Genomic DNA, 15,704 nt, shown 5'->3' with positions numbered 1-15,704 from the left:
CGATCATCCAGCATCACTTTCTGGATTTTCTTCACTGTTTCCGGAGTCGTCACCTCATTTGGTCGACCAATGCGATGCTTGTCTTGACAGCTCGCACGGCCTCGTTTAAACTCTGCCACCCAATATTTGACCGCTGTAAACGAAGGAGCAGACTCACCCAGAGTAGAATCCAGTTCACCTTTTATATTGGGTGGGCTGAGACCTTTCAAATAAAACTGTTGTATCACATAACGATGACCAATTGTCTCGATTTTCACAAGTTCACTCAAAACGTTCACTATCGATGGCTGCTAAACAAATACTAAACGAGTGTCGGTGTCTTCAAACTTGAAGCATATGCTTAATAGTTTGATTACTTTATAATACAGTGATATTTATCAAACAACTACCGCCATCTCTAGGTCGGGCCTTGTTCTTCTAGGACCACCTTCATATTTCCTTGAACTTGCCTCACATAAGACCAAATGCTTTGGGAATTTCGTGCAATGATTTCCCATCATTTTCACTTTCGAAATCACCCTGAGCTTTCCTGACTTGTTGCTATTTCATAGAGTTAGCCCCTCAGCGATGAGAGTTTCGCGCCTGCAGATCACCCCTTTGAGCAGAAGAGAGTGGAAGAGTGTCAATTACTCTATCAGTAATGCGAGAGTGCGCGTGATGAGTCCGCGGAAGGCTAGAGCGGTTTCTTTTAGTCGATTGCTGGTAATGTTTTGAAGTGGCAATTTCCATTGGTTAGTCAAGATATTGTAATTGTGATGAGGTCAAGAAGCGGAAGTGACTTGATGGTGCGACCGGGAAAGTAAGGACAAGAGGGAAGGTGAAGATTGGCGAGGAAGTCATTCATCAAGAGAAATGTAAGTCGGGAAACAGAAAGGAAAAGACTTAGTGTTTCGTTTCTACGCGGATGGGCTAAATATCGTATCTTCGTCGGTTGCCAAGGGTTAACTGATTTAGCAAATTACAGTGGAGTTCTCCTCTACCAGTTCCCGGGAGTGTTCGGAATCACTGGGATTCAGCAAGGCTAAGGCAGCGAAGTTACGCACGAGGCGGTGAGCACTTTTGAAATGAGTCATTTCTTTTAGAAACAAGGCATTAGTTGGCCGTCGGCATCACTCAGCGTCTTTCACGATGCCGAAGCTCTAAAAGTGGATATACAATGTATTCACAATCATACAAGGTCGAAGTGTATCTCCAGAACTCTGAGATTACCTTTGTTTTTTTTATTTCAAATTGAATTCCAAAATACTGCTGGGGTCAGGAAAACCATGGAAAAGTGGAAGTAAAATAATGGTTGTAATGCTGGCAGGCCCTGAAAGTTGGAATGTTGAGATATTGGGAGGACATGGCTGGAGGCGTAGGAGAGGGGGCCAGGCGGGGTGCGTCATTTCATGGAAAGACGTGTCGGAGAGGGCGTGGGTAGTACCATGGCCACTGGCCGGGGGGGCGGGATGGAGACCAATGCCTCGCGGTTGAAAAGAGCCTTGCCTACCAGGAGCGGATTAATGAGAGGAAGCTGAGTATTTCAAATTTAAAAGTACGCAAATTTGGGACCACCACTTGAGACTTTCAGATATCACGTTGAACCCGCTTTGAGTCGACGATTCGACATTCATCACTGATACTAAAGATCAGGTTTTCTCCAATAAAACGTGGTTGTGTACTGCGCCGGTCGAAAAACGCGATTGTCCCCCTTTCCCAAGGATTCTAAATTCCCCCGTAATTGCCCTTAGGCAGCAGGGACGCCAGTGGAAAGTCTAAAATGAGATCCGTGGACACAAGCGACAGGAGTCGGCGTGACCATTGCGTGGCCACAACACCGATGGCATCAGCTTCCCTGGCGTCGAGCCCCCAACGGAGATAACGACGTGCGAGATGAGTCCGGTGGCGTCGTCATTCCCGCAGGTCGTCGTCGGCGCACTCTGCCCTTTGCCCCCCTCGCACGGCTGGAGGGTGACTCACTCCTTCCCGCTGCATCGTCGGCGGAAACGCCCACGCACCTGCGGCCCCCCTCCCTTGTGGGGGGGGCGACCGCTCTGTCGTAGCACGCTTATCAATCCGAGGATAGGTGGGCGCGCGCCTGCGTGCGTGTATCGGCAGCTCCTGCTTCTTTCTTTCTTGCGAGTCTGCGGAATCCTCTGCCTCTCGTCGTCAAGTACTCTGCCCCTTTCACCTGGACCACAATCTCTTTTTACGAGTATTGTTCAAGAATCCATTGATTCTCGGGGCATGTCCATTTCATATCGCTCCCTCGGTTCTCAATGTCTGACGATTCACGCTCTTCGTGCACACGCGGAAAGATTCATTCAGTGACCATCGGGTTCATTCCTTCGCACATTTCCATGATTAATCTCTCGACATCTTATAACCCCATAGTCCTCGTCTCTGTATTTACATTCCAAATATTTCAATCTGTCCACTTTTCATGCGAATCATTTCCTGATGTGGCCTTTCATAAGACTGCATTTCCCATTGTCTGCGGCCGCTCATGAAGTGGCGAGAGCGCAAAATTATATCTGCAAGAAATATGCTTGGAGTTGACTCTCGATGATAATGCATTTTCTATTTAATATCTTTGTAGTGAATATCCAATTATTGGATGTTGGTCAATATTCACCCGTCAGAAGTGAGCGGCCGTTTCAACGTGTACTAACGGATCCTCTACAAAACGCATATGAAAGGAATGAAAGAACTGCCAATTGTCACTTACAGGTGGTGATATATAAATAAAACCAATAAAAATTTAAATGGAACGGCGGGGGTATTGATAATATCTTCAATTAAATATACTTCACATCCCTTGTTTGAAGGGTTTGTGAATTCTCATAAACCCTAGACATCTGACCCCTGTGGGGCAGTTGTTTTAGTGATATTGTCACATTAAAACACTAGTGAGGAAGGTGTTGGGAAAAAATGGGAATCCACTTCTTTGTATATTCCAAAATATAACAAAATGGAAACGGTCATGCAGTTGCTGGACTCATTCTCGGGCAGTGGGAGAGGCGAGCTTTCCACAGTCATCGTCCCATGAAATCCTTGCGAATCAGAGTGGAAAGCTGCTGCAGTGATGAAGACAGGAGAAGACTTCACCAGTTGCAATAGGGACTTGAATAGCTAGGATGATGTTGAATTTAGGAAAATTAGGGCAATATTTCCCAGATCATAAACTGCACTTTTTTGTTCCAAAATGTGCTCTAAAAAATCACTCTTCAACTTATGGGCCGAAGGTATACGGCTAAAACTTAGACCTATGATATGCAAGTTGATTCATCAGAAAAAATACTTATTATTTAGTAGTTTTTCCTGCTAGGGAAGGGCAGTGGCAAAGGCAGGAGACATGTACAGGTTGAAGTTTCCTGTCTTCTCTAATAAGTACCTTACTCTACCCAATTCACTCATTTCATTCCCTCTCGAAATCTATGAAACAATCATCTTGGTATTCTCTGTTCCTTTCTATTAGTGGCCTCATAACTACTATGTCATCATGCGTGCCTCTCTTCCCAAACATATCCTCTTAGCAATCAGTGTAGAGGCTGTGATGAACAGAAAATTCAGTGCTGAGTCGCCCACCCTACTCATCACTGAAAAACTCTCTTCTATAGCTGTTCTTTAGGAGGAGACAGTTTCCAAAAATTAATTTCAACATAGGTTTGTAAAATACTAGAATGTTGAAAAAATATTTAATAGAGTGATTTAATGAGAGGTTGAATGGTAGAGTCCTTCAGATTACAAGATCTGTCCCAAAAGTTGTCGGACTTGGTCTATTTAAAAACATCCACTGTAAGACTTAATACATTTGCTCTTAAGTCTTCAAAGAAGCCCCCTTGTGCGCCCACACGCCACTGACAGCAGGTTTTCCACACCTTGCGTGCATTTTGGAAGCCGGTGCCCGAAATGCTGCTAATGCTCCCTCGTCACGGCCTGCTGTAACACTTCCACCAAGCTGTGGTGACGTGCTATGATCGTGGATTTTAGGCTGGAGAAGAGGAGGAAGTCTGGGGGACAAATAAATTCCTCACAAAAAAGGGGATTATCACTCACATGGTCGAGAAGATCTTGGCAAATCCGTGTGCGAGTTTCCTTTTGTTCGTCCGAGAGCACTCGCGGCGACCACTTGGCACTCGCCTTTCTCGTGTTTTCACCCACATCACTCTTCAGGATGCCAACTTAATCAGAAATCAGTCGACCACTTAACCTGCGATCCCTGCCCAACAAAGGATCCCTGCCCTCTTGCAAGATTTTCGTCACTTCTTGAGGTCGAAGGGCGTCTTCAACATCTTCTCTACCCTCCCAAAACAACTTAATCCACTCAAAAACACCCACCCAAACACCACCATGGTGTCATCACCATAAGCTGCCTTGAGCATATCATGAGTCTATTTCCCAGTTTTGCCCAGTTTCACGCAAAATTTGATGGCATAGCACCGTTCAAATAACCTGTTCACGATGTCATGCAACGAGGTCACATTATAGAGGTTTCGCAAACAAACGATCCGTATTCCGCAAAGGCTGGGACTGCCACCGGCCTCCAGCCTTTCCTGAGACTCCCCTCCCTCACACCCAGCCAGATAAACCACCGCCTGTCCATCCATCTATCTAGGAAAAAATAAGTCCTCCTACTTTTGGGACGGACCTTGTATTTTCAATTGCTTGCTTTGATGTGTATTTTTTTGCTCTCCATGGATGGCATTAAAATGGTGAGAAATTTCAATATTGCCCCTCTCACAGCATGAAATTTGTTGACTAGTGGCAACATTGCATCTTTTGAATTGCCTGATAAATCTTGGGATGCTGTCTATGATGCCTCTGTGCACAGGGTTTTCAATGGCATGACTTGACATTTTTGAAGATGTCATGGTTCACGCATTCCTTTTCATTGTATTTTTAATGGCTTATTCAGACTGGACACATACTATATTCTGAAGAGTGATCACAAAATAAATGGAAGTATCCAAAGAACTATTAGAGATGTTGTGAGGATAACATTTAATCCAGTCATCCGCTAATACGTATGTAAAAGCAGAAATGTCAAAGTGTAAAAACCGTTTGCCTAGACCAGTTAATTTAACTGAATTAAGCAGTCGGCTGACATTGAATCCTAATCTTGGGGAATGATTTTTACATTGACATTTCTTCATTTAAACGAAAGTTTTCTAAAATTCACGGGCTCCAATTGAATACCCATCCGAGTGTATGACTTTCTTTTTCTCTTCACCATGGTGCTGTGCCATCATTTGCCACTCAAGCAGTCGTGCAGCGTGTGCAACAAGACATTTGCTAATGTGTACCGACTGCAGCGCCACATGATCAGCCACGACGAGAGCGCTGTGCTGCGCAAATTCAAGTGTCCCGAGTGCGAGAAGGCCTTCAAGTTCAAGCATCACTTAAAGGTGAGTGGGCAAGCGGGAGAGCGAGAACTATTGGTGTGAAATGCATGTCAAATACAATCACCCCATGCTGAGGACATTATTCTGCACACACTAGGGTGCTGTGCACTTTTCCGTCCAAGTTTCATATCTGTTGACCCTCAGATTATCTGCAAGACCTAGATAGAAAAATGTTCAGGACCACGAGGGGATATTCATAAAATGAAAGTTTGAAGAAATTCATGGAATTTCCATTTGGTGCAAATGTGATTGAGAACAGAAAATGATTAAAATTCATTGAATCAAAACAACCTGGTGTTTTAATGAAATGTCACTGAGCTTTCACTAATTGCTGAGAAGAGGAAAGGTGCAGGAGTGATGCCTTCTTCAACTAATCAACCCTTCCTTTCTCCTTCCAGGAGCACATTCGGATCCACAGCGGTGAGAAGCCCTTCTCATGTGCCAACTGCGGAAAGCGGTTCTCTCATTCTGGGTCCTACTCCAGCCACATGACCTCCAAGAAGTGTCTTGTCATTAACCTCAAGGTAACAGCTCCCTGTGGCCACCCTCTTGTGTTAAACAGCTAGGTGTTACATTTACCAAAGGTTAACTGAGACTAGGGACTCTTCCTTTTGGAATAAAATTCTTTTGTGTATGATGTTTTCAATTGCCTCACCATCCCGCAGAGGTCAACTTAGACAATAAGCGGTGTACAGCTGTGGCAAACCAAGGCATGAATGAGTGTCGTCTCCTTATTGTGTGCTAACGCGCTGCCCATTTTTGTTAATTGAATGATCTCCAAACATCTAAAATACTAAGCCTTTAAGTGAGTACATTTTCTTCTTTCTGGCCTATCTCTATGTGCAGAGATGCATGGCTCCATTTCATTGACATTTCTCAAGACAAGAAATTGATGTGTTTGTACCAATTTAGAGACTAGAATTTATTTTTGGAATCAATGGAGTCTCCACCCAGGGCATGATTGAACTTGAGGGTCATCCCAGCTCTAAAGTTCAGTCATTCGTGGGTTCATTGCTCTCTCTGAAACCTTTGTGAATTTGTATCTCCGTGAAAAAATATATTCTGATCTTTCCAGTATTTTTTCAATTTCCACCCTGGGTGTTTCCGTGCAGTGAAATTCAAGGATGGCATGTATGATATTTACTTTGCACTCTTACATGTGATCTAGACATTCATCAGCATTTTTAATATTGCTCCTCATGTATCTGCTATTTTGACTTTGTAACTAATAAGTACCTATTTTCCTTTCTCTATGCCAATTTGAAACTACATCCTGATGCTTTTACTGGTTTATGGAAACTCTACTTTGTAATCATTAAGTTGGTCATCTGATAACGCATTACTCAAAAAAAACAGTGCTACAACAACAACAACAAGGCCACAGTAATTAATAAAGTGGACAAGGGAACATGAATTGCAAATGAGATGATTCCGAAGATACCCTGGAGAAGAAAGAATGTGAGCATGGGGTTGGCTCAAGGAATTGCTAAGAAAGAGATGAATGGTAGCAAACTCAGATGGGAAACTGCTGATTAATAGAATTTCAAATGAGGGAGGAAATCCAGTGGAAGATTTCATCAGATCAGTTTAAGTTCCAATCCCAAAGAAGAGATATGCAGCCTTAATTGAGGGCTGAAGAACAATAAGTTTGATTTCACGTTCAGCTAAGGTGGTACATAGAATCATTTATTAAAGGGGATCTAGGCTAATGATTACTCAGGAGATTATCAGTTTGGGTTCAGGAAAGGGAGAGGCAAGCCATAGCGGTAATGAAGTCACATAGATTACATGGAGGTGAACGAAGATTATAATCAGGAGTGTAAGGAAGAGGAGTAAGGCAGGGGTGTCCATTATCACTTGTGCTGTCTTATGAATATGTGGAGGAAATGATTAACGAGGCATGGGAAGAACTGGAGGTAGGAATGAAAGTTGTGTAGTTCATAAAACCAGTTAGATCAGGATAGGTTTAGATGATGAAGCTTTAGTTAACCAGCCAGTTGAATAAACCAGTCAGCAAGTATTACTGATCACATTGGAAATTCAGTGGGATAGCTATGGGAATAAATGTGAGCAAAACAAAGTGATGCAGTTTTCGATGAAGAAAAGAGCTAAGTTACTATCAAAAGGGCGAGTTCCAAAAACAGAACAGTTGGAAATGTCAACCTGTAAGGAAATGAATTGCATTAGGCAAGGAATCTTTCACAAGGAGGGAATTGATGACAGGGACAACATGGAGAAAAGGCTCATAAAAACCTTAATATGGAGCATAGTTATGCAAGGCACGAGAAGGTGACCATTCAAGCAGGATGATAGCCGTAGATTTGGAAAGGTGGGTGTGGAGAGGGTGAAGTGGACACAGAAAGGGAAATAAGTGAGGCAGTGCATGTGGGTATGGTGGGGGAGGAGAGAGGATTTTGGGATGGATCCAAATGAGGAAGAATAGATGGATCCAGAGAATTTTGATTGGCAATAGTCTGTTGAATACTGTCATGCAGGGGATCTATGACAGTCTTTAACTCCCTTTTGCCAATCTATTAATCTATCCTCCATGGGTGACCCTACCATATCACGGTCACAGCTCAAGGGGTCATTAGAACGTACAGGTCTTTAACTCATGTGAAGTTCATAGTCCATTGGGAGCTGGGATCAATTTAACTCTTAGATAAATGTTTCACCAAACCATATTCTGGGAAAATGAAAGTGTTTTCATGACTAAAATGCCCACTTTCATTTATCTTTCTCACTCTCAGGTTGGCAAGAGTCGTTCCAACGGCCCCGTGGATGGCAAGATGCAGGTGAGAGGAGGTACCAAGAGGCAGCAGCACCAGGGGCCCCATTTCGCCGACTCTGTGGATGTTCCCAGTCGACCCCCGGGCACCCCGCCCTCCCCTGACAGTCCTTCCCCCAACAACCCCAGGGTGCGGCGTGCCATGCACCAACACCAGCAGCACCAAAGCATGGTGGCTGCTGCAGCAGCTGCGGCTGCTGCCGCTGCCTACCTACCTGCACCACCCCCAGGGTACCCACCCCTTCCACCCTTCTTCCTGACTGCGGCACCTGCTCCCTCACCACATCCTTTCCCACCTCCTCCCTTGCCCCACCACCAGCACCATCTGCCCACGCACCACCACCATCACCACCTCTTCCACCATCATGTGGCCTCCTCTCCCCCACCACCTCCTCCACCGGCGGACGGCCGCTGGAGCGACTCCCCCAGGCAGGGGGCTCCTGCCACTCCTGCCGACTCCCGCCAACAAATGGTGGCCGAGTTCCTCCTGGCAGCGGCTGTGGCATCGACCGCCACTGAAGATGATGCAGGGGTCCACCACCCCCGAAGGGAGGGGAATAATGCCCCTGTGGTCGGGGGAGAATCGGTCGGGTCGCCTCCACCCTCATTGGCAGCGGTGGAGGATTCTGAGGTAGAGTGCTGCTCTGCAGCATCACCTTGCAGCGCTGCCAGTGGCAGTTGTGAGAGTGGGCACCCCCTTCCATCTCTGGGCCACGGTGCCAAGCACCAGCAGGGAGGCGTCCAGGTTCCTCCTTCTCCTGGTGGGGGGAGGGACCTGGACGCCGTCAAGAGGATCCTGGCATCAGTGAACGCATCAGTGACGAAGCAACTGCTGGAGGCAAACATGCAGAAGCTATCTACACCGTCGGCTGGGGAAGAGGAGGAGGGGGGAGAGGATGCACGCGTTGCACAGGGGGGGAAGGCTGACAAGAGCGAAGGATTGGCTGCGAAGCTGGAAGCTACGGTGAAGGTGGAGCCGGAGGAGGAGGAAGCAGGGACAAAGCAGGAGGAAGAGGTGGTGGAGGAAGAGGGGGGTGGGGGAGAGATGGAGGAGGTTGAGGAGAAGGGGGGCGAGGATGATGGGGGAAGTGACCAGCAGGAGGTTGGTCCCACCCCCAGGGCCCGCAAGGCCCGTGTCCGGTCCCTGATAGCTGATGAACAGCTCTGTGTCCTCCGCTCGGCATACGCCTCCAATCCACGTCCCCGGAAGGAGGATCTGCAGAGGATAGCAGCAGCCATCCGCTTTCCGGTGCGCGTGGTGCAGGTGTGGTTCCAGAACAACAGGGCACGGGACCGCAGGGAAGGCCGTGTGGCATACCAGGGCCCCCTACTGCCCCACTCCCCACCCCCTGCCCCATCCATGATGCCCCTCGATCTGTCGACCAAGAGGGCAGCCGACTCCTCGCCACCCTCCACGCCACTCTCATCCATTGACGAAGCCATAAACCTCAGCAGCAGGTCATCTCGAAGCCCGACGCCCCACCAGCACCACTTCCTTCCACCACAGGTCTCAGGCAGTGATGCTGTTGGCTGCTGCTATTCCTCCTCCAACTCATCCTCCAATTCCTCTTCTTCCCTCGAGTTCCGGGTGCAGGGAAGCCCCTCGCCAGCCACCCCTCCCCTGCATCACCCCTTCCACGATGGCCTGAGAGCTCTGCACTCTTTTGCTCCTGCCTATCCACCCGAGGACAGTGCCGAGCGCCATGGCAATGATGCACTGTTGGCAGATGGGGCCGTGAGTCGCCTGGCCCGGATACTGTCCCGGCCTCCCCTGGGTCTCGTCCGGGGGCCAGTTGGTGGTGGTGGACTAGATCACTTCCTCTGCTCCAGTCCGATGCCACCCCTGCCACACATTGGACTGCCCCTGCCCGTGCCGTATTCCCCTACTGTCAAAGAGGAAGGAGGCAAGGTGTGTGACCTGAACCTGCTCCATGCATGGGCATTTTTTTCTTTCATTGGGTGGTTTTTTATTTTGGGTACAGGACTTGTTCACGAGTTAATTGTAAACATTTTCTTAGCTTTTAGTCATCTTCAATTGCAACCAATTTGGGTGTGGCTGGGATGGCAGAATGGCAGACCTCATTTTACTCCATTTTGAACAACTTCCAAGTTTAAATGAAAGTAATTCACAAAAGTCATGGAATAACCTGGCACCTAGTTATTTCCCTTTGCTGGATTTCCAAAATTATTCTGGCAAGAACTCTAATTTCTGGTTCAGTAGAAGTTCCTAATGGAGACTTTTATTATTTTAAAAATGCTTTTTTGCCTCGTAAAATATTCTGCATTGTGTCGTCCATCATGTTTCTTCCTCCATATTAATTTCCCACCTTGATTTATTATTTAAGTCTTTATATTTCCTTTGTTTAATTCTGTGTTTAGATTCGTCCATTTCCATGCACAAGTTTTCTTTGAAAAATATGGAAAAATAGATTCTTTTGAGATATTGCTGCAATGCCTCAAAATTCTTTCAAGTACACCCCTAGAGCCGACAAACTCTTACCAGTGGCTCCGGATTCATAAATGTATATGTGCAAGCTTCTTTGATTGCACTTATGAGTCCCATAGTGATGTCCCGTGAGGGAGGATTTCTTTTTTGGGAATGGGAAATAGTTTGCCGGTTCTAAGTCGGGACTATAAGGGGTTAGGGAAACATTGTGATGCCATTTTTAGTCAGGTAGTTGATATATTGGGGCAGGTGTGGCTGGATGAGCTTAGGGCTAATCTTTTGCATTGCCAAATTTTCAGTGATAATGGTGCCCACTGTTATCATATCAATGCCAATGTGCGATCCCAGGGTCAGGTGCACACTTAACTGATGGCCTGCATTCAGCACTTCACACACACACACCCGTTGCATGTTGTCATCTACTCTTGAAGTGGACGGCCATCTAGCTTGGGGCTTGTCCTCCAGACTCTTTCGTCCATCTTTGAAGAGCTTGTGCCACTTAAAAACTGCAGTTTGTGACTGACATATAGTCACGTTAGGGAAAAATTGTTCCTGCTACTTTTTATACAAACCTTGATGCTTCTTCCATAATCATGAATTTCCTTTGCCCTTGATCAATTCACTGATTGCTGGCAAGCATTATTGTTGTGACTTTCAGTATCCCTATTTATAAGTTTCCATTTTTTCATCATGGCTAATGCTGCTACATTCCATTTCTCATCTATCTTCCCTGTTTCATCCTCTTGAATCTTGACAATTTAGTATTGATGAATTTACACTTCATTTAAACAAATATGTTGCATGTACCTTTTTATTCTGAAATGCTGCTCTCCTTTAAGTCCATTATGACTTCTACTTTCACACAGATATCAATGATTTCATGATTATAAATGTTGGAAAGATCCACATGAGAGGGAACAGAAAAGGGTGATTAGGGAACCAGCTAGTCACGATGCTGAATATTCTGACAAAATTTATTGAAATTAAATGTTCAATAAGGAAACTCATTCGAGAGATAGTTTAGGGAGATGCATTGCCCAATACCTAATAAAACAAAACATTTACGTACAAAAAACTGCGCACTTAAAAAATTTGGTGAGTACTTCCTGTATCAGTCTCCAGTTGGAAGAAAATAGATAAGGGCTGAAGCATGGTGATGACATGGAAACTAAACATACTGAATTTATGAAAGAATGAGTAATAAGAGAACCTATCCAGTCATTGGAGTAGTCAGGTGACCTGTATTTCTTTGCTGATTGTTGTTCTGCCAACACCATCCAGGGATCAAGGTTTTCAAATTCACATATGGCAAACACCTTGACCTCAACAAGTTTATGGTTGTGTAATTATGACACCTAATTGTTGACAATTGTCTCTTTTTCAGTGCTTGGTTGAGGTCAGTGGAAATGATGCAGAAGGTCTTCAAAGTTCCGAAGATGCGGTACCTCGGAGGTTGGAGGCCAATGGTAGCATAGGAGGGGGGAGGACTCTACTCTCCCCACCCCTGAAGAAGCAGCGTCGCTCACAGCAGGGCTGGAAGCAGCCTCATGGGAGCAGTATTGTCGGGGGCAAGATGGGGGGCGAAGCAATGTCCCCGGTGGATGGAGGGGGAGAGGAGGGAGGCGAGGTGCACAGCGGGCGCCTTGATGGGGATGCACCGGATGCTGCTGGTCATTTTGTCTGCGACCAGTGTGACAAATCCTTCTCCAAGCAGAGCTCGCTGGCACGCCACAAATACGAACACTCAGGTGGGTTGCTCACTGCTAGAAACCAGACAATATTCAGGTTATCTGTGCACTGCCAATTAATGGGTGAAAATCAGAATAAAAGAGTCATCATCGGGAACCATTGAAGATGAATTTAAATAACTTCCTCAAAATTTGTATCAGCATTGAATCCAGATGATGAGTTTCATAGTTATCTGTTGTAAGTGTGTGCTTCATTCCGTGTGTTTTTAGGTTTAATTATATATTGAAATGATTCCATGAAGGACCTCGATGTGCTCCTGCTACCCATGCCAGTGAATGCATTTCACCGTTTTGTATTTATGTGTGGGGAACAGATGACCTGAGATTGACACTCTGATCTTCACCCCTCCATGGCAAAGCAATGTCATTAACTGTTACGAGCTTCATGTTTGTGTGACTCTCATGTAGTTGATCTCATGCTTTTTAGGGAAACAGGTGGAGGGACTGAACAGAAATACTTTCAACAACAACAAAACACAATCTGACTCTTATAAAATAAACTCTTCATCAATTCTGTATATTACCTTCCTTCCTTCCTATCTACCTTATTCCTGCCCTTTCCTCCTTTATATAACTTTGTCACCTCTATTATCTTCTTCAACATCCCACAGCTGATCAATATGCCCTTATTCCATTTTTCCTGTCTCCTTATGTTTTCTCCCAGCAATCCCCTCTCCTTGCCCCCCATACTTCTGAGATTACCCTCGTAAGCGCCAATTGGTGCTTATTAAGGTAATCCCAGAAGTACCCGACCCAACAAAGAAAACAAACATTTTGGAAAAAAGTGTATTTATTTTTCAACATACATAATCTCCTTTCAGCTCTACACATTTCTCCCAGCAATGTTCAATAAGTTCGATACCCTTTTTATAATAAGAACTGTCTTTCTCCTCAAAATAGCCTTCCTACTGATAGACTGCCGACATCACTTTTTCAGAGTTGGAAAATCTTTGACCACCGAGCCATTTTTTGAATTTGGCGAACAGAACATAATCCGAGGGGGCTAAATCTGGCGAAGAGGGTGAGGCATGAGGTAGCAATTCAAACTTTAATTCATGAATTTTGGCCATTGCAACAATGGATTTGTGAGCTGGTGCATTGTCTTGATGAAACAACCCTTTCCTCCCAGCCAAATGCTTTGCTTGATTTCTTCGCTCAAACGTTGCAGTAAGTTCGCATAATACTCGCCGTTGACAGTTTTTCCTTTTTCATGATAGTCAATGAAAATTATCCCACGGGCATCCCAAAAAACCGACGTCATGACCTTGCCTGCAGATGCAACGGTCTTCGCTTTCTTTGGAGCCGGTTCTTCCTTTTGAGTCCATAGTTTTGATTCTTCTTCTCTCTCGGGTGTGAAATAATGGACCCATGTTTCATCCATACTTATGAAACGGCACAAAAATTCTGCTTTATTGCTGTGGAGCTTTGTTATACACTCGATCGAAACATCTTCACGACAACACTGGTTTTGCTCGAGTGTGAGCAAACGCGGCACCCATCTTGCACTCAGCTTTCTCATGTACAAATTTTCATTTAATATGCTTCAGTTAATTCTGCACTTTTTGAAATGCCTACTATGTCTACCAGCTCGCGCACTTTCAGTCGACGATCATCCAGCATCACTTTCTGGATTTTCTTCACTGTTTCCGGAGTCGTCACCTCATTTGGTCGACCAATGCGATGCTTGTCTTGACAGCTCGCACGGCCTCGTTTAAACTCTGCCACCCAATATTTGACCGCTGTAAACGAAGGAGCAGACTCACCCAGAGTAGAATCCAGTTCACCTTTTATATTGGGTGGGCTGAGACCTTTCAAATAAAACTGTTGTATCACATAACGATGACCAATTGTCTCGATTTTCACAAGTTCACTCAAAACGTTCACTATCGATGGCTGCTAAACAAATACTAAACGAGTGTCGGTGTCTTCAAACTTGAAGCATATGCTTAATAGTTTGATTACTTTATAATACAGTGATATTTATCAAACAACTACCGCCATCTCTAGGTCGGGCGTTGTACTTCTAGGCCTTCCTATGTACTAGTTTGTTTTCCTTTATGTCCACTTCACTGTTTTCCTTTATGTCCACTTCACCGCCTTCATCCTTCTCCACACCCATATTTCAAAAGCCTCCAATCTATGCCTATCATCCTGCTTCAATGGTGGCTGTATGTCATTGTATAATTATGCTCCTCATCAAGTTTTTAATGAGTCTTCTTATCATTCTTACCCAACTTCCCTGGAACCTAATCCTTCCTCCTTGTGAAAGCTTCTTTGTCTGGTGCAATTTTCTTCTTATGTCCCTACTACTACTTTGACTGTTCTGGTCGAAAACAGATGTAGGGAAGAGCATTGTAGGAATTACTTACGAACCATTTGTTCCTGAGCTCAATTCATCTTTCTGAATTTGTTAATATTTTATGAAAGGTTCGCTCTAAACATTTTCTTCCACAACATCTCTTTCAATGAAGTCTTTTCATTATTAAATGGATACAGCTTGTGATCACATGTGGTTATTAATTGCATTTTTACTCCATTCCATTTCATATAGAAATAGTTGACGACGGTATATATCAGAATTGTCGCCTTGGCGTCCTTCAAGATTTCTCTTCTCATTTGCAGGCCAACGTCCCCACAAGTGTGACGTGTGCAGCAAGGCGTTCAAGCACAAGCACCACCTGACGGAGCACAAGCGCCTCCACTCTGGGGAGAAACCTTTCCAGTGCTCAAAGTGCCTCAAGCGGTTCTCTCATTCTGGCTCTTACAGCCAGCACATGAACCACCGCTACTCTTACTGCAAGCCTTACAGAGAATAATAAATATTAATAATATTGGGAAGTCTGGGAAAATTATATATGTATGTATGTTTGCATGAGTATGGGAAGTATGTACATGTGTGTGCATGTATGTATGTATGTCTGTATGTACATATATATACATATATATATATATATATATATATATATATATATATATATATATATATATATATATATATATATATATATATATATATATATACATACACACACACACACATATACATACATACATAGATACACACCTGAACATGCATGCAAATGTGTGCGTGTCATGTACATGTGTGGTATTGTATGCTGGAAGGGACGGAAGTGATGGGAAGGGGGGGGTGGATGGAGGATAGGATATATATATATGTATATCTGGTGATGGCTGCAGAATGCTCCTCCAGAATGATGACAGAGAGAAAGAGAGTGTATGTGCATACATGTGTGTGTGTGTGTGTGTGTGTGCGTGTGTGTGTGGGCGCAGGTGTGCATGCGCAAGGAAGCAATTTTGCACAAGGGCCTTGCTCACGT

The 15,704-nt window shown here is 44.8% G+C and overlaps 1 protein-coding gene across 1 annotated transcript in view; it reads left to right on the top strand.

Moving 5' to 3' along the window:
• Nucleotides 1-15,279, top strand: part of zfh1 (Zn finger homeodomain 1) — a 37,255-nt gene extending 21,976 nt beyond the window's left edge. The window contains exons 4-8 of the mRNA XM_071594577.1: nucleotides 5,247-5,387; nucleotides 5,783-5,908; nucleotides 8,135-10,081; nucleotides 12,003-12,366; nucleotides 14,989-15,279. Of these exons, the coding sequence (XP_071450678.1) occupies nucleotides 5,247-5,387; nucleotides 5,783-5,908; nucleotides 8,135-10,081; nucleotides 12,003-12,366; nucleotides 14,989-15,182 (2,772 nt within the window). The 3' untranslated portion in view covers nucleotides 15,183-15,279. The remainder of the gene's footprint in view (nucleotides 1-5,246; nucleotides 5,388-5,782; nucleotides 5,909-8,134; nucleotides 10,082-12,002; nucleotides 12,367-14,988) is intronic.
• The last annotated feature ends 425 nt before the right edge of the window (nucleotides 15,280-15,704 follow it).

The sequence above is a fragment of the Hetaerina americana genome, unplaced genomic scaffold (genome assembly GCF_022747635.1).
Source record: "Hetaerina americana unplaced genomic scaffold, ioHetAmer1.1.p SCAF_64, whole genome shotgun sequence".
Taxonomy (NCBI): domain Eukaryota; kingdom Metazoa; phylum Arthropoda; class Insecta; order Odonata; family Calopterygidae; genus Hetaerina; species Hetaerina americana.
Note: the sequence above shows the minus strand (reverse complement) of the source record. Positions and strands in the feature narration are given on the sequence as shown.